The 27,403-nt window shown below is 37.9% G+C and overlaps 1 protein-coding gene across 2 annotated transcripts; it reads left to right on the top strand.

The window, feature by feature from the left end:
- The first annotated feature begins 100 nt into the window (after positions 1-100).
- On the top strand, positions 101-27,403 carry atp6v1h (ATPase H+ transporting V1 subunit H). Of its 2 annotated transcripts, XM_006792172.3 has the most exons (14): positions 101-204; positions 901-1,054; positions 3,831-3,930; positions 4,481-4,570; positions 5,202-5,315; positions 6,699-6,803; positions 7,930-7,989; positions 8,982-9,079; positions 10,924-11,116; positions 16,516-16,694; positions 16,957-17,082; positions 18,594-18,695; positions 20,165-20,278; positions 27,005-27,403. In XM_006792172.3, the coding sequence occupies exons 2-14, from the start codon at positions 951-953 to the stop codon at positions 27,072-27,074; spliced, it is 1,455 nt and encodes a 484-aa protein (XP_006792235.1). In that variant the 5' UTR covers positions 101-204; positions 901-950; the 3' UTR covers positions 27,075-27,403. The 2 variants fall into 2 exon arrangements, with proteins under 2 accessions (XP_006792235.1, XP_006792236.1); XM_006792173.3 differs by lacking the exon at positions 7,930-7,989.

Genomic DNA, 27,403 nt, shown 5'->3' with positions numbered 1-27,403 from the left:
CTTATTTGGCATTTATTTACATCTTGTTCTCCCTAACTGTTACACTAAGGTGATGTGGTAATCCAAAAATACAAAAGCTGACCCTCTTCCGCTCTGAAGACCGCACACTGAAGTGCGTGCATGTGACTGACTGACTGTCACATGACGGATCGTGACGCTGTGTTGTAGTCAGTCAGCTGTTCATTCATATAGCTCAGAAGCTGGGTAAGAAATTTAACCGAGTTTATACTCTGTTGTTCGTTGACGCGTCGATTAAGTTTTTAGTGGGCAAAAAGTGTGTTTCTGAATCTTACTTCCGGTGTAGCTGTTATAATGTGGGCTTTTTACAGAATTGCTTTGAAGCTATATTAGCACAGCTAGCTTATTATAGCATTCTTAGCTTGTTTTGCAATCGGTTAGCTCTGAGCTAACGATGTTTGCGTCGCCTTTGGCGTTAATAAATGACATAGTTGTTTGTACAAACCGTGTTAGGCTACAGTTTAGGCACAGCTTGTTGCCAAAAGCTATGTCATAAGTTGTTTTATCACAGCTCTCAGGAAGACAAATGTATGACTTGGTGTGACATTGGGCAAGCTAGTTGCCTAGCTTGACCTGCTGCTGCTAGTTTTGTTTTTCTGTTTAGCCATTTAAATTAAAACAATAAAACTGCGCGAAAATGTTTAATATATCCACACACGAAGAAAGAATAACGCTATAAAATAGCTTTCGCCCTCGCTTAAGAGCTTTATAAACAGATATCGAGCCCTGTTAGCTATTACAGCAGTACAACTGAGTATTAACAGAAGTACAGCATAAACCCAGGCGTTGTAGTTTCTGTTCTTGGTTCTCCAACTTTCCAGCTTGTAGGTAAGAAAGGGGGGAGGATGTCACTGTACTGAATTTGAATCTGTTCCTCATAAGGTGGTGCTGGATCTCTTTCCGGACATATACTGTAAGGGATTTAATACAACATGGATATTCGCGGGGCTGTGGACGCTGCGGTCCCAACCAACATCATTGCTGCAAAAGCAGCTGAGGTTCGGGCCAATCAGGTCAACTGGCAGTCCTACCTTCAGTAAGTTCATATTACAACGGTACTTCATTGTAATATACACATGTAAAATAATGTAATTCAGGACAACAGTTCTGTCAGGAATTCTTCTTTTACAAATCTCATGCAATTTGGATTTTTGGAGACACTGTAAATCATAATTTTGTTTGACTGTATGTGTGTCTTCTTTCGAGCTATGGTATCTGCATTGTAGTGGGCTAAATTATATTGGAAGGTATGTCTTGTATTTTGTTCTCACCAATTACATATATTTTTCTGCTCTTTCATTGTCACCACATCCAAAGGTTTTCTTTCTTTGCTGTTTGTTTATAATTATTTTTTATTATTTTTTTTATTTTTTGCATTAATGGGAAATCTATGCTGTAGGTAGGGTACATCGTAACTGTAAACCCCTCTGAAACCCTTAAATGTAATGTAATTCAGTTGTAACCTGACATAACCTTGCATGTCATGTTAATGCAGCCCGCAAACACTGGGATTGGCCTGTTCAGTAGCTGACACAGATAGACAGACAACCATTCATGATCACATTCACACATACAGACAATTTAGAATCACCAAGTAACCTAACCCCCTGCGTGTCTTTGAACAGTGAAAGAAAGATTACCTGGAGTGAGCCCACACAGAGATGGGGAGAGCATTCACTCCACACAGAAAGGCCACAGACTGAAGTTGAACCCTGTTGCCTCAGCTTTGAGACAGTGGGTAACCATGTTCTAAATCGGAAAGAAAAATAACCCACTTTCATGGTAGCTATCAGTAGACTGCAGGTTTTTCACGTGCAAGTTTAGCTTCCTGGTCTCATCTTCTCCAGTTGTCGATATTGCTTTGTGGCCCCCACATATCTGAAATTAAATCTAGGTTTCTGTTTTTGTTGTTGTTGTGTATGTTGCCTGAGAGTTAGTGTTTCAAAATCTTATTAAGCTGAGCTGTCACTTCATGAATATTTATTTTTTTCTGCATACTTTAATGGTCCTAGTGCTGGCTACGTCCTGTAATCTAAAATAGCTAAGCTCCTTTTCTTGGACTGAGATTCATTGTCTTGAGTGATACTTCCTTTTTTAACAAGTATGTGTTAGTAAAGAAGGGATGATTTGTGACTCATAAAAAAATCTTCAGATTTAATTCAGCTTTGAATAAGTGTGGTCACACTATTGGCATGTTTTTGGGGGTTTTTTTTGTTGTTGTTTTGTTTCTGTTTTTACAACATCTACCGTTACAGAACCTGCTGTGCTTTGTCTTGACTAGGAAATGTGGTATATTGTGGTCAGTTGACATTATTGTTTACGTTGCCCCTTGCAATTCAAAGGATCATGTTAGTGACTGAGCAAATCCCAATCCTCCAGTGAGTGTCTTTGTTTGCACACATTACAGTACCAAGTAATTAAAAATGTATTTAGAATTAAAATTAGTGCTGTCAGCGTTAATCTTGTTAAAATGACGTTAACGCCATAACCGCATTAACACGGCAAATCTCCGTTAGCAATCGCCCCGTGCCTGGGGGCTGCACAGCGTTAGCGCGGTTAGCATAACATAGATTTGCTGCGTTAATGTGGTTATGGCGTTAACGTCATTTTAACGAGATTAACGTTGACAGCGCTAATTAAAATATAACTTTCAAGATAAATATCATAAATTATTTCAAAACACAAATGCTAGAACTTAAAAAATCCACAAAAAGTCCACAAATCTCAGGCTCAGTGGGAGAACGTTCCAGAGTCTGGGGCAACTGTTGCAAAAGGTCTTGTCTCCTTTAATTTTCAGCCTTGTGTGATGCACAGCCAGCGGGCCCTGATCATATGACCTTAGGGCAGTGGTTCTTAACCTGGGTTCGATCGAACCCTAGGGGTTCGGTGAGTCGGTCTCAGGGGTTCGGCAGAGCCTCCACCGTGCCATGCACGGCTCATTTTGTGCACCAATAAAAAACATATCTATGTCTTGAATTTGAAAAAAAATCATATTTTATTTTTCACTAAAGAGGGGTTCAGTGAATGCGCATATGAAACTGGTGGGGTTCGGTACCTCCAACAAGGTTAAGAACCACTGCCTTAGGGACCTGCTGGGGTGGTATAGATGTAAACGTTCATTGATGTACACTGCTGCCTGTCCATGCAGAGCTCTAAAAGTCAGAGCAGGAATATTAAAGTAGACTCTAAAGTTAATGTGAAGCCAGTGCAGTGGAATCAGTAATGGTTTTACATGTGAGTGCTTAGAATAAAACAATTAGAATTAAACAATAGATTACAGTAGTCCAGATTTGATGATATAAAGGCATTTTGGCGATATTTCTTAAGCGGTAAAACCAAGAGCAAACCAGAGGTATAATTCGAGCATCCAGAGTGAAAGTTGAGTCAAAAGTTATAGGTTGTGTTATCAGGTTCCTGATAGAAGATATAGCAAGAGGACCTAGAATTTCTATTACTTTAGTCTCAAATCTCAGAGGCGCAAACAGGACTTTTTATTATTAAGTTGGAGAATATTGTCAGCCATCCAACTTTTAATAGAGTCTAAGCCCCCATGCGTGATCTGAATCTTAGAAACCTCTTGGGGATAAAAAGAAATATACAACTGAAACATATGTGTGTAGCAGTGATAAGAAAAGTCCTTAAAAGTGCTCAAAACGTGCTGAAGAGGGAGCAGATATAACAGAAACAATAAGGAGAAGAGCTGTTTCGGTGGAATGAGCACTACAAAAGCCAGACTGCAAATTATTAGGAGTGCTGCATTTGTCCAATTTTAGCTTTGTATTAATGTGGAAATCATGTCATGATTTTTTTAGGAGTCAAATGATCTCAACAGAGGACTGTGAATTCATCAAGAAGTTTGAGGTGGCCAGCTCTGATCAGAAACAAGTCATTCTGACCAATGAGGGGCATCAGGTATAGAGTCCTTTTCTACTGTCTGTCCATTTTATGTGCTTCATCAGTGTTAACATTCAGGGAATTCATACCAGCTCTTTTAGATGTTTTCAGCCTTATAGATTAAGCAAAAACCAGTCACAGGAGTCTTAGTTATGCCATTTCAGATAAATGATGGCATTACATCAAAACAATGAACATTAATCATCTTCCTCCATAAGCAGTTGGACAGCTAAAACTGTGCTAATTTAGCATTTACCGTGTAATCTTTGAGGCAGATGTGAAAGCTTTTTCGTGTCATGTCTTTTTTAATCACTGTTGATGTGACAACTGCCTGTTTTTAAAAAAATATTTTCTGCCTGTGTCCACCACTAACAAGACAGCACCAGCTCTTGCGTTTGCTTGTGTTGTTCTGTTATCTGTAAGATCGCAGCTTGCTGTGAATTGAATTCCTACCAATCTATTTCAGACACACTGCTTTGCATTATGTTTACCTGAGCTTGAATCTCTTCAGAGGTTCAGTGCAGAATTTTTAAAATACATATGTGCTTTTATTTCTGTTTTTGCCCAGTGTGCAAAGACCTTTCTAAACCTGATGGCTCACATCTCCAAAGAGCAGACGGTCCAGTACATCCTGACTCTGATTGATGACACCTTGCAGGTACACAGACAGAACCACTGACCTGGGACAAATGGAATATGCATGTACAAACCTACTATCTATATATATATGTAGACAAAGATACTGAGATTCATGCTCTTTATATAGAGGGTGTGAATGGTTCACAGGTCACATTGCTTTACCCTCACATAGACAGACTTGTGATTTAGGTTTTCGAAGCACTCTTAGCGTTGCTAAGTTTCTAGAAAAGCTAAAATAAAACTATTAAAGGTCCCCCTTGTGCTTGGATTATAGAATCAACTCAAGCGTGGGTTAGTAATTATTGAAAACGAAAACAGAGATTTACATCTTTAAACACACAAGTGGTATATTTGGAGGCTTGGCTGATGAGAGTTGTGATTTAAATCTCAGGGGTTCTGCAGCATTTCTGGAAAATAGATGTCTAATACTAAAATCTCAGCAGCTACAGCGATAACTGGAGAAAACTGATTAAACCTTTAATAATGGCATTAGCCATCGGGACAATCACGTTTCTATTAACATTAGATAATTTTCTTCAAAATATTGTGTTCCTATAAAATAGATTGTCTGTCAGGCAGTCAGTTGTTTAGTATTCATTTGCACAACCCAAGAGCTCATCCAATTAAGTTTTATTTTTATTGTCTCGCAGGAGAACCATCAGAGGGTGAACATCTTCTTCGACTATGCCAAAAAGACAAAAAACACCGCCTGGTCCTACTTCCTTCCAATGCTGAATCGTCAGGATCTCTTTACTGTCCACATGGTGAGTTAGAAACAGAACAAGTCACATCCAGACAATTTTTGTAAATTGTGCACGTGTACACAGTGGACGGTGACCCAGGTGGCAAAACATTTGTGGTTTTGGAAAGCAGGATCATAGTGTACTTAATAGAATACTCTAAATTAGCTGGTATATTCTATTATATTTTTAGAGCCATACATTTTTCATAGATGTCTCTGTTTCTAATCATGGCAAGGCATCAATAATTCCTCACAAAGCAACCTTCCACGTTTTCCTTAAAAACAGGCAATTAAATGTAATGACTTCTCACTGCCACCCTTTTCTAATAAAGAATGACCACCTAATGACAAACTGAGTACTATGATAGGGCAAAGCTTAATTAAGAATACCAGCCAGATGGCATCCAGTAGGTGGGCTTAATGTGACCCCAAGTCTATGACACAGCACTTAACTCAATCAAACTGTCATGCTGAGTCTTGTTTTTAAATTACAGGCTTGACGTTTCTCTCCTGGTCAGGAGGAAATTGGAGAACTGAAATTGTTTCTGTCTCATCACAGAACACTTACCAAGCTGAAATTGTTTATAAGTCAGTAGCTGTGTCCTCAATCATTGTAAAATGGTAAATGTCCTGTATTTGTATAGCGCTTTACTAGTCCCTAAGGACCCCAAAGCGCTATAGCCTGATTGTTTCCACTCCATCAGGCTATAGCTCACAGTTTGTGTTAAAGCAGTAACTTAAATGGGTCTCCAGAGAAGATATTTAAATATATCTTCTCTGGAGATAGATATCATATATACATATATACATATATATATGATATGTACCTGTTGGACTGCTTATCTCTGACTTCCTTTCTGTATTTCAATTTAATTTAAATTAAATATACAATCCTTTTTACGCACATCATGTATGCCCAGATCATATAATGATCATTTATATAGTGCTTTTCTATTCTTACAGCCTATTTGCTTTAGACGACACACTGCATTTTTAGAAAATACATTCATACAGTGCTTTATTCTGTGCATTCTATCCATCTGACACAGCCAATTTAGAGTAACCAATGAACCTAATATATAAGTCTTAGAACTGTTAGAGGAAGCTGGAGTACCTGCAGGAAACTCGTATGCACAGGAAAAACATGCAGACTCAGAGAATATGTAAACTCCCATAGAGAATGCTGTGGATAATATTAAGCTTATTTCCTTTGCTTCTTTATCTTAATACTTGAAAAGTAAAAAACACCTCAAAATATATTGGTATGACAGTAATATAACAAATAGCATATTTTACATTACATACACCGTGATCTGTCAGTACTTTATATTTTATTGAGGATTTTCTGTAAATTTCTGTTGCTAGCAGACAATATGGATGTAAAATATCCTCCTTCATTTAATAGGCGGCAAGGATCATTGCTAAGCTGGCTGCCTGGGGCCGCGATCTGATGGAAGGAAGTGATCTGAACTACTACTTCAACTGGATCAAGAGTCAACTCAGCTCACAGGTAAATGAAGCGTAATTGTTTGCAAAAAATATAATGTTAAAATAGTTTCTAAATCTGAGTTTTAAAGCTGTTTGCAGTTTCTAAGGTCACATAGATTGTGATTAACTGCTTGTGGAGAAAGAACCTTTAAGTATTTAATTTTTGTGCTACACTATTGTACAGTTAATTGTCTCTTTGTTGCGTGTATGTATAATTGCTGGTATCGGTAGTAGTATATAGTAAGGTTGCTTGATGTTTAAGGTTAAGAAACACCATGAACGTGACTAAAACAGTACATTTATTCTCGTTAACGTTCATTTTCAGTATGAATATTGCAAGATCATATTTAAATCATTGCACAAATTACATTTCATAATGCTGGTTAGTAAAGATCCATTTCATTTGCACTCTTCGATTTGGTTCAGTTTGAACATTAGTGTTCAAATCAATTTTTGGAGCTGCATGAAATGGTTCCAACTTTTTTTTCCCTGAATCATTTCATGGGTTATTAACATCTCAGATATTGGCTCTCAGCTTCTCGAGACACTGGGCTCCTCTTTCACCTGTGGGGTTTAATTTACTCCCTTTTTCCAGAGTGTAACTCTCTAAAAAGCCAAAGTAATTCATAATTTCCACCTATTCATTTTGTCTGCATTTTATTCTGTTTTTGAGCTCACAGTGGAAGCCTTGTTTGAAATATAATGTATTCATATTGGGTTTGAACAGGCTTGTCAGACCTTGAGATTTTTCCATTGACAGATGCTCTGTAGGTGCTAGCGTTGCTTTGGCAGATGTATGCAATAAAGAGTAGGCTGATAAAACGACATCTAGTTTATCCATTGTATGCCAGTATTTCCAGCATAGCCCCAAAGTTGACTTCAGATTTTATAGATATCCAACTTTTGACAACAGCATGGTTTTGTGACTGTTCTTATTTTTAACACATTCTGTCTTTGCAAGTTTTTTTAAACTGCTTCCTGAATTGCATTTGATGTTCCTTTCCCCCTCAGCAGCCAGGCAACCAATCAGTGAGCACCTGCTGTCCCTGAATTACATACCGTGTAGAGTCCACTGCCTCTGTACCTTGGCTTGAAGTGAATCCCTTTGAACAATTTTGCACCTCTTTTTTTTGTTTATTTCTCATTAGAATCTACACGGTACAGGTCCTGAAACAAGCATTGGAGCAGGAACTATTTCTCCCAGTGAAGTGAGTATGAGTGAAGTGCAGCTTCAACCATCCTGGCGCTTCCCATACAAAGAGTTTAAAGAAACCAAAATGCTGGGTTTGTGCAAGCTGGCATCTGTCAGCTGTCACTGGACTTTCACATCTTTTCTCTCCTCCCCGTTTCTGCCCCATCTTCTTCCTGCATTCAAGATCTTCATTATTAATTCCAGATGGTTGGAGAAATGAGTCAGCTGATGAGACGCTTTTAGAAAGAATTCTCCATTTAGACGGCATGGTGTTTGCTGCCACTGTTTGTTTTTAACTGTCTGATTGAAAATTGCATGCTGTAAGCTAGTTCTCTTTAAAACAGAAAGCGCATGACAAACATCTTTCCCTGAACATTGAAATAAAAAAGGAAAAATATAAAAAGCATTTGCACAGCAGCAGCATCCTACCATTTTATATCTCATATCTTTAATACAATATAATTACTCTGATAAGTATGCTCAGAAATATGTACACGGCTATCTAACAATTGATCGTCATCTTTTCTCTGCATTTTCAGCCAGGTAACCCCTGCTCCTTCACTCTTCTCTCTTCACTGCTGCCTGTTTCTCTCGCTGGACTTCTTTGCTTCTACCCAACCTCTTTAAAATAACAGATTAATGTGATCAGTTCTCTCCTCTCAGCTTCTTCCACTCTAATCTCAATTTACATTATTCTGCTTAGGTGTGATGAGCGTTTTCCTTCCTGCTGCTCTGTATTGTACTGTTGGTGTGTGATCTAGCATGTGTTGATGGACTCATATGAAAAGACTGCATGTGCGATGCCTCGGGTTTGAAAGGTGACTGTAATGCAAAGTTTGGAGTGGGTTTCTTTTTTCAATGTGCTGTCCCTGATCATCAACTTCTTCATGTTTCAGAGCTGCACTAAATGTGTTTGACTTTCTAACATTTTGTTGTTTTTTTTCTCCTGGTTTCACTGCTAAGGCTTTAGTTCATGTTTAAGTAAATGTTTGCCACTGTCTTTTGCAGAGCTCTCAGTATGTCCAGTGTGTGGCTGGGTGCCTCCAGCTGATGCTGAGGATCAATGAGTATAGGTTTGCCTGGGTGGAGGCTGATGGAGTTAACTGGTGAGTGAAGCATGTATTAAGGTTGACTTAAATATTAAATATTGATTAAGCTGCTGAAATAGCCCTTGGAATCAATATGAATACAGTTCCTGATTTATCATGGGTTTGCTTATGCTTAGGATTCTTGTAAATACATTAGTTAGATTGAAAAGAATCACTGAAAGGAAGAATAATGACAGTGACAGTCACATCATGTAAAGTAGTATTGTAGAGTGTCTCTGTCAGCATGTCATGACACAGTGCTGCTGCTAAAGCATTGTAACTTTGTTTGCTCTTTTCAAAAATATAGTTGTAATCTCAGCTGTTTAAAAGGTTTTAACTTCATTAATTTTCCATCCTCCTGATTCATACATGTCTGCTCTGCTTTTCCTTGAGTCACCAGTGATCATCTTGCTTCTGCTGTACTGTGAGACTTAAATATCTTGTAAAGACTAAGAGCTTATGGAAAAGGTTGTTCTTTAAAGTTGCTAAAAAAATATTTAAAAATTGAATAATTGAGTGATGATGGATAGTTGGCACAGACATATTTTGATAAAAGCTCTGTACCATGGGAATTTTTTTATAATGGCATAATTGTTTTTGAAGTTCCCATTTCACTTCAGTTTCCTGCATGCAATAATCGAGGTTTGGTTCCTGATTGAGTCGATTAGTAGAACCTCTCTGGTCTTCTAAATGTCTTTTTCTCTGTTAGGCAATTAATGATATAAACATGTGAAAAGGTTGTGCAGCAGCTGGTTTATTGTTTGTTTGTTTTCACACTACTTTTCTTCCGATCAAGTAAGTTTAAGGACTTAAAGGAGAAGCAGAAATTTCACCTATTTGAAGGAGCACAAGCCATGAAATTTTGTCATTTTACTGGCTTTTCAGCTATATTTCTATATCCACTTCATCCACTGTTTCAATGTAAAATTATTCTCTTGATAAGACTCTTTGCCTGTCTGATGGTTGGATAAGCTAATATCCTTACAGCCAGTCACAGTAGGGGAAACCTCTGACTTACCTTTTACCCAAACATAAGTACGGCTGTAGTATAAAGCCTGACTGTTAATCATCTGCATTTGACTTAATTTATATAAGAGACACACTATAAGGTGAAAAATTTAGTCCAGACAGCACAACGCAGCATGAAAAATTAACTACTGACTCTATACCAAGTTTATATTTTGTTTAAAAAAGATCTGATGTAGCTTTTGGTGCTGCTGTCAAGAAGGTGCAATCTCTGCCCTGACGAAAATAAATGAAACTTAATATGTAAACAAAACAAAATTCAGAGCCACACAATTTCACATGTACTTTTAAACATATCCGTCATATTTGTTACAAATTAGTCTGTAACTGACCAAAAATAAGCAAAGTGGTAAAGAGTCCCCCTCAAATATTGCTGTACAATTGGCATTCAAACGATCGAGAACTTTGCAGGTTCATGCTTACTAAAACTGAGTGAGACAGAACATGAAAGGTTCAAAATTTAAGGTACATATTATGTATGACTTACCATCATCTTTCACTAATGCCTCACTGCTTAATCTGTGTCACATAATTATTGCACATCTGTGAGATCCACATCTCTGCATTTTACAGCTATTTCTGCAAATGTATGACACTCTGTCTACTTGTAATCATTAGCACCATACTCTACATTTGAACAACTCTTCTGTTATTTAAAGACTGAACATCTCATTCTCAGCCATCATCACAGATAATGGAAGAGCAGCGTGTAGGGACACAGCTGTAAAAGCTCTCCTATTAGTAAACAGCTAGCAGTGATAAACGTTGGTCTTTTTCCCAGCACTTTTTTTGATCCATTTTACTTTTTATTTATTTATATTGTTTTTCTGCTTAAGCATCACAGCGGTGCTGAGCAACAAGTGTGGCTTCCAGCTCCAGTACCAGATGATCTTCTGTGTTTGGCTCCTGGCCTTCAGTCCTCAGCTCTGTGAACAGTTGAGACGTTACAACGTAGTGCCTGCCCTGTCCGACATCCTCCAGGAGTCTGTCAAGGAGAAGGTCACCCGAATCATTCTGGCTGCCTTCAGGGTTGGTGGAGAATTTTTCACTCATTGTATGTTTCCCACTGATACAACTGCATCTGCATTTTCTCTGTGCTTTGTCTTTTTCCTTTGTCCTCTGTTTTGGGGAAAACCTAGAGCTATCAAGTATGTGGAGAGGCTACAATTAGTTAGAATATATTAAATAACAATGCATCACAGTGAAAGGGTTCTATTGTGGTGATCACAAACCCAAACAGAAATATAAATCTGCAGCTTTTCCCAATTTTATTGTTTGGTCGATTCTCACCCGTCTCACCTTGTCACCCTGTTACAGCTGACTGCTGTTTGTCAGGAAACAAAACAAAGCACTTTAGCTTACATGATAGACACCAAACAGCAACTAGCTGGAAAGCGTAGTGGAGTGTGTAGCAGCTGAAGACACATATACTTTCCTCAAGTCAGTGGAGACCTAAAACAGAACTAAAAGACTGGACTACAGGTTCATCAGGTGGCCTGAAACATGACTGTGTAACTGTTGGATGAGTAAATGGAAAAGCGTTTGTTAACACATAGTTCTTACCAGCACTTTAATTCTGATATAGAGCATGCGTTTTCTCAGACTCTGGCACAGCATATTTGCATCTAATTGGATTCTGCTCTTTATCACAAGAAGAGGAAATGAAAATGGCAACTCTAAATCAACAGATGGGGCTGCCTATAAAGAAGCAAGGCCATAAATGATACATAAATGCAATTTATGACTATGCTCCCCTTTCAGCTCCCTGCTGTGATTGTTCAAAACATCTACTGAATATTTAATGTAGTCCTAAGAGCTGTGTTCTGGACTTTGTTGTTTTGTGTTTATGCCAGGTAATGAAATCCCTATTGTGTGCCTCATTTTTTAGCTGATGTTAATGTAATTTTTAACTGCACAGAGTTAATAATTCTGACAGGGTACCAGTGCAAGTCTGGAACATATTGGAAATGCACTCTGAGTCAGTGGAGTAACTTTCAGGTCTTCATCAAGCTCGCTACTGTACTTGGGAAAAGTATAGAAATAATTATGTAGTCCTGAATGATTACACATATTATGCAGATGATTTGTTTTTTCTATAAAAGACAGACAGCATACTAATGACACAGACTGTAAGGATCCTCTGCTTAAAGCAACGCATTAGTATAACTGACAGCCTGCAGTACCTGACCAGCACACATCATCTTGAATACTAAACAAAAAATCTTTTCTACTCTGTGAAATGTCTAAAGGGAAATATGGATCTTTAAATAAAACTTTTCAGTGATAGCGTTGCTTTCATTTTTTTCAACCCAGACAGCTTCAGTGACCTCGCTCAGAGCACAATGGTGTTATAAATGGCATTGATTACATGATTGAAACATGAGCTCAGAGCTGATTTTAGAGCCTAAAGTTGAGGAAGGTATTCACTGATGTCATTGTAATCTGAGTCAGTATTACAATGTTTTTATTGTTTTATTTTTTATTTTTTCATTTATGCTGAAAGAAACTTATTTGACACCAAATTTATGTCCTGTTTTATGCGTGTTGTCAATCGCTGCATCTGTTTCTGGTTTTAATTTCAGCCCACAGCTTTTTCATCACACTCCTGCCAGTAGAGATGTCACATGAAGGTTTTGGTAAATGCACCCGTGAAAGATAAGGGCTTTGTTTTCTTCATTGGGAACTTCACTACATTACACTTAATTAAAAGCAGTGGTGCATGGAGTCAACACATCTTTACGTTAAGCGGGTTTTCTCATGAGTGTGTCAACTTGCTGTATGGTGTGTGCGTTTGAGAGCTACAAGACGTTGTTTTTCACCAACAAATGGGGTATTTCTTTGTTGACACCCAGGGGCTCTCCAAACTTTAGAAGGCTGAGATTATTTCGAGATTATTTTACAAAAATATTCAGCGCTTTTCTGCATGTTGCTATTTGTCCCAAATGTCCTAATTATGCAAATGATTCTGCTCACCACATGGGATGAGGAAAGTGACTTATTATCCAGACCATCTGGAAGTCCTTGAACACATCCTCAAAGGCAGAACTGCTGCGTTTGTGATGTGTTAGCATTAGTTTAACTGTGACTCTAAAACTTTTGTTTTGACTACTCTGCTAAGGCCTAAAAATGTTGAACCTTCTTGTAGCCACAACCCCTTAGGTGGTAACTAGGCTCTAAATATTTGGAGTGACTTGACTGTTTGATCTTTGTGAAGACATTGCAGGTTACTCTTAAAAGACATTTGTGAGATATTAGTCACATTTGCTGGTGCCAGAAAAGATGGTGCCAGCAGTACACATGGCAAGGTGTCTGCCAGTTTTTGTCTTGTTTAATGTTAGTTCTCTTCCTTTCTATGATATCTCTAAATGTCTTAGTACTACGTGTGTGATCACCAGTTGCCTTTAGAGATCAAGGCATCTTATGGTCTAGTTCTGAAACAAACTGCGCAAGGACAAGCTTTACCACCTTTTGACATACCTGTGCCAACTCCCTAATGCCACATCCTGGAAGAAGTTCCCAAGGAAATAGGGAAAACGGGCTGGTACACTCGTCAGAGTCAGGGCTTACCTCTGTGCTTCTCATGCAACTACAGGACCAGTGGAGTACACCTTTAGATGGATCCTGCATGTTGTCCCTGGAGATCCCATAACATTGGATCAGCTTCTTCTGGTTCCCTGTTTTCCTAAGCGGCCTCGGTCCTGTGGATGTAGCATGGATCTCACAAATCTTTGCACCCTTGCCTATGCTTGTGCTTCAGATGTCAAAATCTGCACTCTTCAAATAGCTTTATTAAATACTAGATCACTAGCAAACAATACATTTGTATTAAGCAACTTCTTAATGACAAAGTCTCAGCAGCTTGGTTTTCTGAACTTCTTCCTCCACACTGCACATTCTTCAGCCTCCCTTGGACCTCGGACCTCGGGTATGGGTGGAGGTATATGTACAGTGTTCAATATCCGTTTTCGTTGCCACCAAACACTCAAACAGACATCAATCATGTCTGTTGTGAGTCTAAACCTCTGGTCAAGGACTTTCTAAATGTTCTGGACTCTTTTAACCTGACACAGTGGGTCACTGGCCCCCCTCATAAAAAAGGTCACACACTGGACTTAGTGCTATCCCAGAGGTTTGGTGTGTACATAACAGAAATATCTGAATTGTGTCTCTCTGGTCATTTTCCTGCGATATTCACTATAACGTTGCGCTACTCTTTAGATAAGTCATGCACTCTAGCACATAAAAGACGAGCGCTCAATCGTCTAATAGCCCCTCAATTTAGTATCACATTTCTTCATTATAGGATAATAAACTCAATCTGTGAAAGTGTCGAGAACAATTCTGATAGTTTTAATTCCACCTGCACTGATATCTTGGACTTAATCGCACCACTCAGGACTAAGCGCTCTAAGCCATTGTCAGAACCTTGTTTGAATGAATATACAAACACCCTTAGACATAAATGCATCCGTGCTGAGAGAAGATGGGAAAACAATAGGTTGTATGTTTCTTTACAGGTATTTAAGGACGGTATCTCTGTTTACCAAGGGACTGTAAACACTTTAAATACTAATTTTATAGTTTTAGTGTCCACAAATAATAGGTACTTTTTAATGTTTTTAATCATATTATTAGTCCATGTGATAATTTGGTGCTGTACCTTCACCAAGTATGTGTGATGATTTTTAGGCAATTTTTAGCGACACAGTTTCAGCTATTAGGCCCCCTCTCATCACCCACTGCCTCAGACCCCTGTTGCTCAGCTTTATCCAGGGATTAATTAACACTTCTTTTATTACAGGCTGTGTCCCATCATGTTTTAAACAGGCTCTTCTTAAAACCCTCTTCTTAAAAAAGCACAGTCTGGACCCAGCTGCTCAGGCTAATTACAGGTCCATTTCAAAGCTCCCCTTTCTTTCAAAAGTTTTAGAGAAAGTGGTCTACTCATAGTCTGAAAAGTTTCAGTCTGGTTTTAAGTCACTACATAGCACTGAGACAGCACTTTTAAGGGGTTTTAATGTTGCCTTGGAGATGTTAAACAGTGGATGTCCCTACATTTTTTAAACCTAAATGAATGTTTGGCAGCTCTGTTACTTTATCCACTCATTGTCAGACAAATGTTAAACCCATACTGTGTACCTTGATGGTTTGTTTAAAGTTTTACCTTTTGTTTTTAAATCACTAAATGGGCGAGCCTATTCTTACCCATCTTAGCTCCTATCTATTCGTGCTCCAGAAAGAACCATGAGGTCTAGTTCAAAACTAATGTTATCCATTCCAAGGCTTAAACTTAAATCTCGCAGTGACAGTGCCTTCTCTGTGGCAGGTCCCACACTCTGGAATAGTCTGCTGCTATATATTAAAGCTGCACAAATGCTGGAACTTTTTTAATAGTGAAGACACCAGACACTTGTTTTAACAGCCTCAGTCATTGTTGTTCTTAGTTTTTTTTTGTCTTATTGTATTGTTCTTTCTTCTTCATATTTTTATTTTTATTTTTATTGTTGTGCATTTTCCTTGTTTAGTTGCTTTTTAGTTTGTAAAGCACTTCGGAAGCTGTTGGAAATATTCGATATAAATACATTTGACTTTGACCTTGACCTAGTCATAGCTTTTCCCTAAGTGTTAGCTGTAGGGGCCAGTCAAGGTATGGAGTGATTTCTTCTATCTCAGTCCCAGTGCAAAAGCCACTTCTCTTTTGAGTCACTCCAAGTTGCCACCACAATTTTCTCTCCATTAAAGCCTGAGGCCGGGCTCCGAGAACTTTATCCGCAGATTTTACGTCAGAAATAGCTTTTATAATACTTGAACATTGTGTTCTTGTTGCTGGGCAACTCTACTTTTCTTTCCCTTCACACTCACTCACAACACCTTTTGAATCCTAGTTAAGGATGTGTATTCTGAAAAGCATAAGCTCCATTGGACAGATTTTATACCTTTTAATAAAGTTGTTTAACATCAGGAGTTGACAATGTTACGATACTACAATGAGAAATACATGAAAATATAGAAAACAAATCAACTGCAAAATGGACCTGAATAAAATGACCAAACACGCACAACCGATTTCTCAAATATCAGTCTAGTCATCACAGTGATTCAGTCATAAAATCATGATGAACACATAAATAAATGCATAATGATGCTGCAGAGGTCTCCTGGTCATTGATTTCTGTATTGTGATTTAAAACAAAGGAATATTACAGCAACACAGTATAGATCATATAGCAACATTTCTGACAGTAACGGTGTATATTTATCAATAAATTACTTCATCAGTTCATCATAAAAGTTGAGTTTTTTTTTTTCATTGACTAATAGTTAAGTATGATTTATGTTCGTTCATTGATTCATTTCTTCTTTCTGATTCAGACCTCAGCTAAGTTTCTCATGAATTAGCGAATTAATAATGATCTTTTCTTTGACAGAATCTCCTGGAGAAATCAGCGGAGAGGGAGACTCGTCAGGAGTATGCACTGGCTATGATTCAGTGCAAGGTGCTGAAGCAGCTCGAGAACCTTGAGCAGCAGAAATATGATGATGAGGACATCACTGAGGACATTAAGTTCCTGCTTGAAAGGCTCGGAGAGAGTGTGCAGGATCTCAGGTACCTAATTAAGATTATTTATGAATAACATGCAATCATAGTTAGTTTACTAAACCATTATTTCTTTAAAAAATGGAGCTTGAATAAAAAGTCAAGTGTCTTTGTGCAATCCTTTTCATACAGCTACCATTAACATATCCATATGATATTTCTGTACTTTAACTGTGTTGCACTACACAGCTCAAATCATTCTTCTTCACATCATCAGTTAAAGTAGTTTTTGTTTTTGTCTGAGGTAATGATGTTTATTTTTGATCAACAGCTCATTTGATGAGTACAGCTCTGAACTCAAGTCTGGCCGCTTGGAGTGGAGTCCTGTCCACAAGTCAGAGAAGTTCTGGCGTGAGAACGCTGTCCGCCTGAATGAGAAGAACTATGAGCTCCTCAAGTAAGATGAAGCATCTGCTGTCATGAGATTACTCATTTTCTCCATTGCCTTTTAAAACATGATTTATTATTACCTTGACACTTCAGTAAGAGCAAAAGGACAAAGCTTCTCAAAGTGCACCTTGTTCAGATATTGAAGGGCACAAAGACTATGATTTGTCACTTCTTATCTACTTTCGCCACAAGAAGAGATGAATAAAAAATGTCTTAAAGTGTTTTTCCCAACTTATATATATATATATATATATATATATATATATATATATATATATATATATATATATATATATATATATATATATATATCGATATTCTTTCGATACAAAAAAAATATTCATGCCTTTTTAATTTGTCATTTATTAAAATTATAAATATATATTTTAACTCAAAAGTACAGTTTTTAAATGTAATGTTGCTGGAACAACAAAATAATTTAAAAAAATAAATAAATCTGTCTGATCGAGAAATCACTGATCTTTGGAAAAGAGGGATTATTACAGAGAAATGTCTCTTTTCAAAATAAAAGCTATACTATACGCTTCTTCTGAGCTATATTCTGTCTCGTAGCAAATGCAGTGTTTTGTCAACAGAATAGTGGAGCTTAATTAGAAGATCCCAAGCTCAACTAAAAACAGGTGTATCAGACTTCCATACTATTTCTTTGACAGAGTAGTTTAAAACATTGCAAGGTTTAATGCTACAGACAGAAAACACCATGAAATAAAAAGAGCTGAAAGCATCAGGGTTACAAAGGGTCATTGCTTTGGTTTGTCATTAAGGTAAATAACTTTACCTTGCCATGTGCCGGTTCAGTGGAAAAACACTTGGACAGCATGCAGCCTTTCATGGCGTGACTAGATGCCGCTATGAAAAAATCCAGTTTTATACTTGACTCACAATCAGTTCTTTTGAGATACCTTTCCAATGCCTTACTTTTATCAGCTATGAGTTATACTCACGACATCATGTGTCTGTGTTTCTGATCTAAGGACTCAGATCGCAAGAGATAAAACATCCGTTGGTGTGTGTGTGTTATTCATTATTCGGGTCACACACTGTTGTGCTATTGACATTCTGTAAAAATCCTCATTGTCTCATCGCTGTCCCCTCTCTGTAATCAGCTCAGCCATCACCTCGGCTTAAATTGCCTTCTGTTTTTTTAGTATTTACCCCTAAATCTCACGAAGGCTTCATTCCACGTTGAAAAAGCCACTTTTTCACTGCCTTACATCTAATATCTTTGGCTTCAGGGTTTAGTGTTTGGGATTTCCAGTTTTAAAGTAGCACTAACCTTGGCTTAGTGATAATAAGAGCTTTTCTACTTAGAAAACTGCTTTAAAGAAAGTAATCTCAGCTCTTATATTTTTCTTGAAGCTTTCTCAGAAAAATCTTTGCCTAGAAGCATCTTTAAAGATATGTGATTCAGATCAGTAAGAATTAAGTGATTGAATCTTTTTATGCAAACAGACCTCTGCATTTTAATGTTTTATTTTCACTGTGTTTCTTTGAAAGGATTTTGACGAGGCTGTTGGAAGTGTCTGATGATCCTCAGGTTATAGCAGTGGCAGCTCATGACATTGGAGAGTATGTGCGGCATTATCCACGTGGTAAAAGGTGAGATGTTAAGCATAAATACTATTAGATATTCACTAAAATCTATTAAAGATTTTTTGAAGCTCACCTCCCACACACCCTGCCTCAAATGACAGCCCATCGTTGTAACGGAGTTGTTTTATGCTGGCTTTGCCTAGCACAGTTTGCCCTTGACACCAGATTTATGGCAGTGGTAATCATTTAAGGCTTTGTGTGTTTCTCGTTTTATACAGTCACATCTAATCTGACTGCTCCACGCAGATTGTGCCAGTTGGGTGTTATGTAGTAATGTTCTGTTCATATGTTTGTTGTTTAATGGTCACTGGCAAACATCTCATTGCTGCCATCTCACCTGCCAGTAATGTTATTTAACATACTTCAGTGATACTTAAATAGTCTTTTTTTTTTTTTAAATAAATCAAATCTACTCAAACTTAAAGGTGCCCAAAATGTGTCAATTGTGACTAGCAATTTATACCAAACCAAAGTAAGTTTGGAGAGATTGAGGTAAGTGCTGGAGGAAGGAAGGAAAGTCAGCAGAGGCAAGAAAGAATATGTTTGTGGATGAGAGGGAGATAGGTGAAACAGTAAGGGTAGCAAATATTAGTTATATGAGTTTAAATGGAGACGAGTCTGGCTGGACTTAGAGGTTCAGTCACTATCTTTCCTGGCACAAACACGTGTGAGGCATGATTTGTGACAAAAGAGTGAAAGGGAAAGTTTACAATATGGTATTGTGACCTGCTACTATGGTTTGGAGACTATGGCACTGACAAAAAGACAGGAGGCTGAGCTTGAGGTGGCAGATGTTTGGATTGTCATTGGGAATGAGCAGAATGTCAGGATTAGATGTGAGTACATCAGAAGGAGAGCTCAGGTTGGGTAGTTTGGTGGAGATCCCGAACAGAACTCAGACAGTTGGTTTAATGTGGAGCAGCAGAAGCTCTACCTGACTCGCAGAACTCCTCATTTAATCACAAGTCAGCACAGGCCTAAACAACCAAAATAGTTTATTTACCCAATTTATGTGCCTTGTTGAATTTAAGTGCCATTTGAGAGGATGATTCAGTGGGGGAATTTGATCCAGGGTCTTCAGTGTGAACCCAGTGACCCTCTAACAAAGTGAACTTCAGGGTCAGTGCTGTAAAGACAAACTGACAGTTCAGTAATATATATACACTGCAATTCATTCAGAATATTATGCAGCTGTTCACCCAATGGAAATGCGTAATAGTATCAGTGCCAGCACCTACTTTTTCTTTGATCGAACCTTTTGCTTTAATATTACAAGCATTACATCTGGTTTCCTTTTCACTGTGTTTTATCCTTTCACAAAGGCCAGTGACCCTGTATTAGATACACAGAAAATTTCACCAAGGCTGGATTAGATTACATGATGGCTCACCGAATGACCTAAAATACGAAAATAGTACCTGTTTACTGTGTATAAAACCTCTGTCCCATTATTCCCTATAACACTCCCATTTCAGGGTAATTGAGCAGCTCGGTGGAAAACAGCTTGTGATGAATCATATGCACCATGAGGACCAGCTAGTCCGGTACAACGCCCTGTTGGCTGTGCAGAAGCTGATGGTCCACAACTGGTATGAGCACTTTTTATAGCTTCTTTGATGTAACTCACTCACATGAACTTAACCTTAAAGAATTAGCTGAACTTTCCTGACATGAAAAAAACCAATCAGCTACACGCTAGTGATTAAAGACCATGCAAACTCTCATGCATATTATGATTTACTCTGGCTGATTAGACATCCGCTGAGGTTAACGTGAGCGGAGATTGGTTGGAAATGACACAAGGTCAGTGAACAGTCATACTGATGAGAATACTGAAGATGCAAAAATGATCAGAAAGAGGCAAATTAGTCCTTGACCTAAAACAATCTAAAAAAGTTAGTCATGTAAGACTATATTGGATGGTCAATGAAAATTTCATTTTTGAGCATTTAGTCATCATAGCTTGGGAGATCTATATGTTTCGCTTATTTAAACTTTATTTAAACCCATAATTAAAATAATGTAGGTGTAAAGCCAAAAATGGAAAATGTGAGTTAGCACAAGTGTGATGTATATACTGAAAATCACTTTTTTACACATTGTGTCTGTGTCCTGCATGCAGCATCTCGAATAAAAATGTTTAAATATGGTTAGATTTTGTAACTTTCACTTAAGGAGGAAGAGACCATGCAATCTCTCAAATTTGCCTCAGACATATGAGAGAAAAAAAGCACTTTTATATCCTAAAACGTGACTGGAGAGGCATTTTTAGGATTCTGCCTTTGTGCGTTTGATGTGCTGTTGGCTAATCAGGCTAATGCAGGGTGAGAGCCGGTTGTCTGAATTTTTGTTTACATTTACTTGAATTATGGTCGGAACGTGTCCTCACTGGCCTGAAAGCAAGTGTAATGAGGCAAAATAACTGTGTGGACAGCAGGGCTGCGCTGGGGTCAGATCAAGATGTGCATGACTTAGGTTCAAAATATTGACAGACTAGGATGCTCCACAAAATGTCAAATGTGCTGGGCTGTATGTTTCTCATGTCACGGATTTACCCAGAGTGAAATTTACATAGATAGTGTCTTTCCTCTGGTTCTCAGTCTTACAGAAAATAACTTTAAGAATGATCTTATTTGCCAAAAGTAGATTGATTTAGATGATTGTTCACACTATTTTGCACCCTGTGGCTGGCATAAATGTGTTCAAGTAAATTTCAGCTGGTAATTACAGCATCAAGAAAGGTCAGTTAGAAAATGCTACAGTGGTGCCATGGCACCTTAATTTAGTGTATCATGTACATATCTATCATTCATATTCTTAACCTGCAGACTGAGATTGCAGCAACCTTTTACGGTGATCACAGCCCCACTTGTGCATCATGGATTTAATACACTTGTGTCTGATACAGACTGTAAGATGATAACACCCACTGAATTGTTGACTACAGCATTTGGCTGCATTTCCTCTGCTCTTTTCTTCCATGTCTCACTATCAGTTGCACAGTTATAATTACCACTAACAGCTGGATTAAAATATTATGCAAACAAGCTTCTGCTGCTTCTCTGTTGAAATTCCAAATATTTTGTTTGACACTTCCATCTGCTGGGGTTCATGCCCACCTTTGGAGTTCTCACACTTTGTGATGCATATTTATCTTCATAGCCAAAATTTGCAAACTGTAGGGCTTTTTTTTATTATTCTTAGGCTCTTTAGACCCATTGCAAGCACCATTATAAACTCATCATGCTTTATTTTACTTAGGTTAAGTCACCACTAGCAATATAATCCGGACATTCACTTCACCTCCCCGTCTTTGTGTGTGTCTTCTGTGTACTGGATTTCTTGGAAACAATAAAAATGAAAGCCAACTAGCATTAAGTGGGAATATGTTTGTTTTTGCTGCCACTATCTAAAACACACACTTTCAGTTTCCTGAGCAACTGTGGATGGAGGTATTATGATTAATATTACAGTGATGTTCCAAGTGGGCAATGTGATCAGTCATGTGTGGACAGAAGTTTATTTGTTTGAAATACTACTAAGAGTTACAGGGAGGAAGAACATCGGGTTCAGTGACTTGAAATTTCCAGGAAGGTCAAAGATCATTTACAGTCAGTGATGTGAATAACGGCGTTACTAACGGCGTTACTTTTTTCAGTAACGAGTAATCTAACTAATTACTATTCCTATCGTTACAACGCTGTTACAGTTACTAACAAGAAAATGCGGTCCATTACTATTTTTCAACAAACAGACGGTTGAAGCTGTGTTCAGCTTACCGCATCTTATATCAGTTACACGGAAGTAGCTGTAAGTAATCTGGACGCTACAGCTTTAAGCAGCTGCGCGCGTTCCCGCGGACGGCAATCACAATCACTGTCTTGTACAACACCTGGAGCTAAGGGGGCAAAACAATCGCATGAGTGCTGCTGTTTGACTGAGGAAGAATAAAGTATTCGTGGTAAGCCAATCACATGACCACTTAATGACAAAGCAACAAGGTGATATATACCAGTTTTTAAATTGTGTTGATAGGCCAATATATACGCGGCATTTTTTCCTCAATAGTTTCGTCATGTAAGGACAGCGCTAGCAAGCATTCTCTGCTTATGACCCCCCCCAAGGGGAAGTTTTAGGAGTGTGAGAGAAATGGATTGTTGACAGCCACACTTTCACTGAGACCATTTCTGATGAGACTTTTGCAAACAGTACACGATTTAGCTGAAGGGTCAAATGCATCTCTCAGGTCTTCTACCAGGTCTTTGATAGATTTTTTTTTTTTATTTCTTAGGGGCAGGACTTTCAGATACTGTTCATATCCTGCACATAGCACATGCCTGCTATTTCTTCTGTTCTCCTCTACTTTCCAGTTTTCTTGTTTGTTTCTTTTTGAGGACACACTGAACACCATGCTAAAATGTGCCATGCTTTGAGTAACTCTTTGAAAACCACCTTGTCGGTACAAAAGTGCTTTTTATGCCTGTAAAATTGTTGTATCTTTGGTATTTTCATTCAACTAAAGAAAACTTTCTTATGCTTTAATTATTCAAAAGTCAGTGCTAAGTTGTTCGACAAGCAAGAAACAAATAAGACAAACTAAAATCAACAAAAAATATTTTTTTCTGAATATGATGAAGTACAAGGATTAATCATGAAAATGTATGAAAAATGCATGAATGTGTGGCTACTTAGAAGCAAAATATAAATGAAATGAAGTATTGCGCAGAACCGTATATATGCATGACCTCTGCATTTACTGCATGCCATAAATTACCTACCTACCTCTTGTGTAGGGCATGTTGATCAACTTTGGTGGTGTTTTGTAAAAAAAAACCATAATAATTAAAGAAAGGAATGTTGCTCATGCCATATTTCTCCATTAAGATGAACACTTTGTTACTAGTTTCAGTCCTCATAACATGACCTCCTAATGTGAGGGGGTGAGCTATTTCTCAAGGTTTTTTCGTCATACTGAAGAATCTGCTGCCTACACTCATTGCCTGTGTGAAAACAGAGGTGTGTGAATGCGTCTATAAGATGAGAACTTTTTTTTCCTTTTTTTTTTTTTTTAAATTACAATGAAGAGTTTTTTCAAAGCCGCTTCGCTTACCCGCTGTCACCTTGAGTGGGTTGACTTGTTGTTTCTAATATAACATTTTCTTGTTCCTACCTTTCTGAGGCCCCTGATGTCATGACAACAGCATGCATGAATGTGCGCAAACTGTTATCTGGTCATTGTTTTTGACGTGTTTCTAAATCTCCAGCAAGCTTTGACTGAATGGTGTTTTTGCCAATAAGCTCCATAACTCCATGGTTGTCGTTTAAGCCTTAAGCTATCACTGGTCCAGCCACCTGTGCTTGTCTCAGTTAGAGTCAGCCCTCTCTACTGACATTTGGCATGTTCATGATATAGTATTGGTTTGCCTTTCATACAGTAGCCTGGCTTGTTTTGCCAAGCAAACTCAAATCTGTGCTCTGAGTCACTGTGAACTGTCTCCTTTTTTTAATTTGATTGATGATTTCCCATATTCTTGTTTGTATTCTAACATTATTATAGATTCAGGTGTTGCATGAACTACAGTTAGATTTTATAAAACACAAATAAAGAAAAATGAAGAACTCTTCTGGTGTTTACTTTGAACCAGATTTGTTGATTGGGGATTCAGAAATGACAGAAAATTACATAGATTTCTGTCAAATACTGTAACAAATACAGACACGCTGCCTTTACTGAATGTACACAGATGGTGTTTACATGTATAGTCACTCCCCAAAGGCCGCTCGGAGCAAAGAGAGATGCTGTTTGTTTTATAATGCAGTGCAAAGAATCAGCTTATGTTGAATAAGTCTTAGCACCAGTGTTTACTTTACTGAAAACCACAATGCTGTATTTAGTCCTAGGGTTATTACTCAAAAAAGTAATGTATTACACATTACAAGTAATTCAGTACATTTCCTGCTGGAGAAAGTCATTATACACGTTACACACATACTCGTTGCACACATGCAATCTTTTTTTACGTATGAAAACCAGCACAAAGAGACTTCAGAGTGATCGCCATAGCGATTCTACTATAGAAGTATGAACAGGTAGAAACGTAGGCTGCAAGTCTGACTGCCCGTCAGTTTGTTACCCATTAAAGATCAGGACCTGGCTGCTGTGCTGCGGTCGGCATTCACTCAGATTGTTACTGGTTTTGTCCACTTTAGCATCACGTTCTCTTCCTTTTGTGCTATAAAAGTATGTCCATATCTACACTCCTAAAAAGTCGTGGATCTCTTTTTGATCTACAACTTTGACTTGAGCTGATTGTTGTGCAAGTGCACAGGAAGAAAAAACATGTTTGTTTGTTTGTTTGTTTGTTTGAATTTTTTCGGCAGTGAAAAAATTCTGCCGAACAAAAGTAACAAAATAATTGTAACTGTAATATAATTACTGTGGCGTGTTACATTACTGCATTAATGAAAATTGTGACACAGCTGCACTGTGGGTGCAGGATTTTTGTAAACAGTCGAACAAGCTGCCGTTCTTGTGAAACGGTCGTGTAGCAGAAACTGTGTGAAAAGAAAAATCTATTTTTGATCAGCTGTATGTGTCTTTCACCTCAACACCACGGGCAAGCACTTACTGCCATTTCATTTGTCATTTCTTAAGTAGAGGCGTGGCATGTGTGGTTGTATAGCCAATTTTAAAAGCAAAAATATAAAAAATAAAATAAAAGGAGAGACAGGTTTAAACAAGAATTTATAGAATAAACAAAAGGTGGCACATTAGATTTATTGTAATTCACTTTGGACAGCTGTCTGCAAAATGAAGTATTAGATAACATCTTGACAGTAAAAACTAACTTTGAGCGTCCACTGATTTTACTGTGGCTAATACTTCTTAATATTATGCAGTGTTTCATGTCCAAGACTCATTTCGCTGTGTAAATATTGATTCTTACAACAGAGACATATGAAAAGGTGCCTTGGCTGCGGGACACTAACTTCATCAGTCATCCTACCAATTATTGCTATTTGCCTTTTTTTGTAATCTCACTGGCAGTGCTCTAAATCAGCGTACTGTAACTGATTTTTGAGAATGGGCTGAAGGTTATCTCTGACAGCTCCAGCAGTTGGTGTACCGTGCTTTGACCCTGCATGGATTAGAGAAAATCCAAAGTAAAGTCAAGCTCATGCACCCAGGTCTGTTTTTTAAAGTCATCCATGTCACCCATGATGAGTGTATGTGAAGTTCTGTACAAGCCTGTAGATGGGGGTTAGAGGAGGGTTAGCTAAAGATCAAAGGCTTAAAAGCTCTTATATGTCTTTGATATATTTGAGTTGATCTATAGCAGCTTGTGGTTTTACCAGCCTGGTTGTTTGGTCAATATTTAACAAAGAGGTATTTGGTATTTTCAGTAAGAGAGGTATGAGACGAACACATGAAAGTACTGTGCTGTTGTTTGGAAAAAGCTTTTTGCTGCTTCTGCGTTGGATGCATATTGTACTGTTTTATCTCACTGCCGTGATTCATTCTGATAATAGGGCAAATAAAAAAAATAACCTCCTTCAAAAATAGAAGTGTACAGTGGTTTGATAAAGACATCCTTACGGCGCTGTTGCTTTGTAGAAAAGGAGAATAGTGATGAGTCTAAGCGTGCATATTTTTAAGGAGAAAATATTCTCTGTCGTTATGAGTATTCACCATTCCCATTTTTAGACTATTGAGAGGCATTTGATATTTCTGCTGCTTATAATTTGAGTGTCATGAAGCATATCTAAAAATGTTACTGCCAAGAAGAAACACGAAGGCGAACTGTGACCTTTCAAAGTAATATATAATGGGTCTATATTTCAGCATTACACCATGTCAGGGTCAGGATAACTGGGAGAAGCTCATATTGTTAAAATGAGAAGCTTCATTAAAACCTGTTTTCACATTAAAGGATATAAAAGATCCAGAATCCACCCAATCAGAGAATAGATTGAAGTGAAAACATTCAGGCAGGTGGTGATCGGGGTGGATATTATCCTCCATTTATCAGAACTTCAAATGCTTACCGGTTATGTTTTGATTTAAGGAAAAATATGTACTGTTATTGAAAAAACATGAAGTGTTTTTTTTTTCTTGAAGTTTTGAAAGTTGAAGTATTCTCAATTTTCTCGTCTTACTGTCACCAAACAAATAAGGAAAATATACAATAAGCATGCCTCCAAAATATTTCTTTGTTCCTTGTAACGGGATGTATGGACTTATTTGACAGAATGTTTAGTGTTTCTTGCTTTTTCAGTCTGTATAAACAAACAAACAAACTGTTTCTCTTTCACAGGGAGTACCTTGGAAGACAACTGCAGTCCACTGATCAGCAGCAGGCTCCAGCGGTGGCTGCTCGAAGCTGAACACTGAATGTTCATGTGTGTTTGTGTCTCATTTTGTGGACGAGTGTGAACTGTACGCAGATTGACAATTGTAATGATCAGCTCTTCGTTTTTGTGTAATGACTTGAAAAATCAAACGGTGCGATTTCCGCTTCTACACGCACCCCACATGATCCTCGATGTTCCTTGATTTCCTTGATGTTCTGTCGTGCTTCGTGTTGTGACTCCAAGATAAGTGATGCGTGATTAAAGCCGCACATTGTGTGTCTGTAATGATGTACAAAACTGCAAGTTATTTAAGTCTTAAGTCTGTAAAACATATGAATACCAATAAAAATACTTATCTGTGA

The sequence above is a fragment of the Neolamprologus brichardi genome, chromosome 18, assembly GCF_056152115.1.
Source record: "Neolamprologus brichardi isolate AB-2024 chromosome 18, ASM5615211v1, whole genome shotgun sequence".
In the NCBI taxonomy this organism is placed as follows: domain Eukaryota; kingdom Metazoa; phylum Chordata; class Actinopteri; order Cichliformes; family Cichlidae; genus Neolamprologus; species Neolamprologus brichardi.
The sequence above is the reverse complement of the archived record's forward strand: the minus strand, read 5'-3'. Positions and strand labels throughout refer to the sequence as shown.

Bases quoted from the DNA above. Each gene is read 5' to 3' on its own strand.
- atp6v1h (XM_006792172.3), top strand. From the start codon at position 951: ATGGATATTCGCGGGGCTGTGGACGCTGCGGTCCCAACCAACATCATT. The intron at 3,931-4,480 runs GTATAGAGTCCT...GTTTTTGCCCAG, and splicing joins TGACCAATGAGGGGCATCAG to TGTGCAAAGACCTTTCTAAA. The intron at 11,117-16,515 runs GTTGGTGGAGAA...TTTCTTTGACAG, and splicing joins TCATTCTGGCTGCCTTCAGG to AATCTCCTGGAGAAATCAGC.